The sequence below is a fragment of the Wyeomyia smithii genome, chromosome 1 (assembly GCF_029784165.1).
Source record: "Wyeomyia smithii strain HCP4-BCI-WySm-NY-G18 chromosome 1, ASM2978416v1, whole genome shotgun sequence".
NCBI classification, from domain to species: domain Eukaryota; kingdom Metazoa; phylum Arthropoda; class Insecta; order Diptera; family Culicidae; genus Wyeomyia; species Wyeomyia smithii.
Window position 1 is genome coordinate 201,068,779 of NC_073694.1, and position 3,356 is coordinate 201,072,134.

General features: G+C 38.9%; 1 protein-coding gene across 2 annotated transcripts; it reads right to left on the reverse strand.

Annotated features, from left to right (window-relative positions):
• Positions 1-624: 624 nt before the first annotated feature.
• On the reverse strand, positions 625-2,730 carry LOC129724117 (uncharacterized). 2 transcript variants are annotated; one of them, XM_055678767.1, is made up of 3 exons: positions 2,545-2,730; positions 2,429-2,473; positions 625-2,370 (listed from the first exon to the last, which is right to left on the reverse strand). In XM_055678767.1, exon 3 carries the CDS (start codon positions 2,363-2,365, stop codon positions 920-922), a length of 1,446 nt encoding a protein of 481 aa, XP_055534742.1. In that variant the 5' UTR covers positions 2,366-2,370; positions 2,429-2,473; positions 2,545-2,730; the 3' UTR covers positions 625-919. The 2 variants fall into 2 exon arrangements, with proteins under 2 accessions (XP_055534742.1, XP_055534735.1); XM_055678760.1 differs by having other exon boundaries at positions 629-2,370; positions 2,437-2,473.
• Between the last annotated feature and the right edge of the window lie 626 nt (positions 2,731-3,356).

A 3,356-nucleotide genomic window follows, 5' to 3' on the forward strand; every position in this document is an offset into this window, starting at 1 on the left:
AAGGTGTGATCTATAGACTTGAAACCGTGACGCTGCTCGTGAAGAACATACGCACACTGGCCATATTTGAACGGAAAGTGTAGCGAACCATATTTGGTTGAGTAAAACCCGTATAAATCTCGAACTACCAGGAACTATTTGGAGAGATTCCTATTGTGCATCTGACGAAGATCAGGGGGCTGCGATGAGCCGGATAAGTCGCGGGGATGCCGGCCGACAGTGCGGCAAAATCGGTTTTCTTTATAGACCTCACCGACACCAAAAACATAGGGTGTGAAGATACTAACTTTTGATTGAAGCTTAGGTTTTAAGTTAAAATTAGGACAACTGCCACTGACAAATTTTACTCAGCTAATCCAAAAAAAAAAAAAAACTAGAAGTTCTAATTATAAATTTTAGAATAACCGTTCAATATTTTTGTCGGCCAGAAATTATGGCAAAAATTAGCCATAAGCTTTTGGGCGGTAATTTTTGATAAGTTTAAGTAAGCTAGAAAGTAAGTTAAAGATTATATAATTTTCAACCATTTCTATTATGAATTGCGGTGGCCCTAGCCAAGTCGAAAGTGCGTACATATTTTTTACTTTTGTCGACCAGTGTAATAGTTTCCAACTCGTTAAGGTTTTTGAAATGCTAACGAATATCTGAATGTAATTTTTTTCTGCTTATAAGTGACAGTTTAAGTCACCAATGTATCAGAACAACCTCACTAGAAATAAAATACTATGAGGCCATCATGACTATGTGTTATCATGACGCGTTTAGTTTTTTAAGCATGGTAGTGACATTGAATGCCAACGTGAATTTACTTTTCCGAATTTTATATTTTTCGATCATTATGGAAATATGGTTAATCGTAATTAAAGCTACAAAAATCAATTATATAATTAAAGCAGTTACCGCGGAACCTTGTTGCGTACTATAGAGCTGCAGTAGTCCCGTCCTTTGCGTTCATCTTTATTTCGCCAACACTACTGACAGAGATCGGAAACTGACTATGGATTTGTGTAACTTCACTCTCTGATTCGGACCCACTCGCTTCTACTTCTCGCGGAGCGTCACCCGAGCCATCTTCCTGCGGACTTTTCTCTGGTAACTTTTTGGATTCTAGCTGCAATGCCTGACTAGTGTTGGGTGGAGGGAGTTCTTCAATTCTATTGAGCTCCGTCCGTGATAACTTTTTTCTTGTTTTGTCAATGTTAATGTTTAGATTGATGGACGGCATGGCTGCTGGTAAAGATTGACGACTGTCTGCGTGAATAATACCTCTATCGTATCTTCCCATTGTTGATGACTCCGCATGTGTCAACCATGTACCAAAGAAATTGAATGATCCATAGATTCCATATTTTATCACATTTGTGACAATAATGTACACAAGTGCTATGAGAAAAACTGCAATAATTATCGTCTCCACATAACCTCTGGATGCCGTGATTTTCTCAAAAATATTATAGATTTTAATAAATACTGACTCGAAGTACTTCATCTGTAATTTAGCAATCATCCCGATCAACAGCTGCGAGGGATCACAAGTTGTTCTAGTTGCTCCCAGTATTTCCGAAAGGTGTTTTTCACATTCTACTCTCGGGTCCTTACTAAACCAGCTATTTACAAAACCAAACGTTCCTTGTTGCAATACATCAAGTTTCTGGCACGGATTGTCTGTGTCTGCATGGTACAGTCTAGCCATGGCCTCAATCTCCTGTTTATTTCTGCATTCGTTGAACTCAGTTACTAAGCCGATCATGAGAAACAATGCTGGTACGATAATGTATGGAGATGCGTGCATTAATCTCGACAGGAACTTTACTACATAAAAAAGAACTGGTAAGCCGACCAACGAAAGCAGCAAGTATCGAATGATTTCGTTTTGGCTTATTTGCTGAGCATATCCCATCAGGGTCAGGCAGACTGATTCCGCAATATGATGGTATACGCTATCTGTCGATTGTTCAATGATTCCCGAAATTATGCCGTCAATTTTTCGTACTGTGTTTGCACTTTTTAGCTCCTCCAGCTGCTCTCTCTTTATCTTAAGCTGAAGATTACGCAATAGAATTTCTGAATCACCAGCATCTGGTATCAGTGCACTTTCGTCCAGCAACCGAACAACGAATTTTTTGTAGAATATCATCGCCAATTCGTTATTTCTGTCTGCTGTGTCAACTTGCGGTGCCGGTGGACAAATAGGAATTGGAGGACATTTGCAATCCTCTAGCTTTGCTGCATGTGCTTTACGTTGTTCGTGCTTGTGCTGGGACCAAGGATCCGGTTTAATCCAATTTGGGTCCAAGAAATCATCGGTATTGGCGGAGCCGGTCAAACTCAACAACGGAAGAAACACTAACACGATGAGTAGCATTTTATCTAAAACATAGATCGGTTTTATTATACAAATTGGTCAGTTTTCGATGAATGTGAATACTCTAGTACTTTTTATTAATTTTTCCGCGTTCTTGTTTACTAAAACCTAAAACGAAATAAACGTAAAGTGGTATTGAATTCATGAACTGTAGAAAACATGAGCATAAAGTATACAACCTGCTTTCATCGATATTAAACATTCAACACTCTATAGAAAATCTATCAGTAATGATGTCATAATATCATCAATATTTGAAGGTAAACATAGGCCAAAATCGGACATCAACGTCGTTATAAACACAATAATTGGAATTATTCCAAATTCGCTGTCGCGGGAGTTTATCTCGATCCCCGCTACAAGCAATGATGCCAGGTGATTTTATCATACATATCATTGCATGGCAAGAATGGCGGGCAAGGCGGGCACGGTAAGGTTGTAAGAAAATCAAGAAAAGTGTATTTAATAATTTCAATTTATTTATTATTTACTAACGAAAAGCCGAATTTTTGTGACAGCTACTTTGTACCTTACACTTTTTGAGCAACATTAAATAATGGATTAGAAAATATAAACTCGCCAAAAATGTGTAAAATAGCTGTAGTCTTATTCGTTAAACATTCAGACTGTTAACCATGCATATCAATGCGGCTCTGCTGCATAATTGAGGGAAAGAAACCAAGGTGGTCTTAAACCTCTGTGGTGTCCGATGGCCGAGTTGGCCGCCAACCCGCTGTTGGAAGCGGCGACCTCGCGCATATAAACAACTGATCTGCTTGATTGCCCGGATTACAGGAGCAATCCCCTAATTTAAAGAAGGCGATCCCCTAGTTCAGGACCGAGTAAGGACAGCATGCGCCGCCCAGGACAATCGAAATGGCCGAAGGCCACGAGTGTGTTATTTATCATGTAGTGGTTTATAATTGTTGTGAAATAGTCTACGAAAACAATAAATGTTCATATACAAACTTTTTGTGAATGTTACAAAATC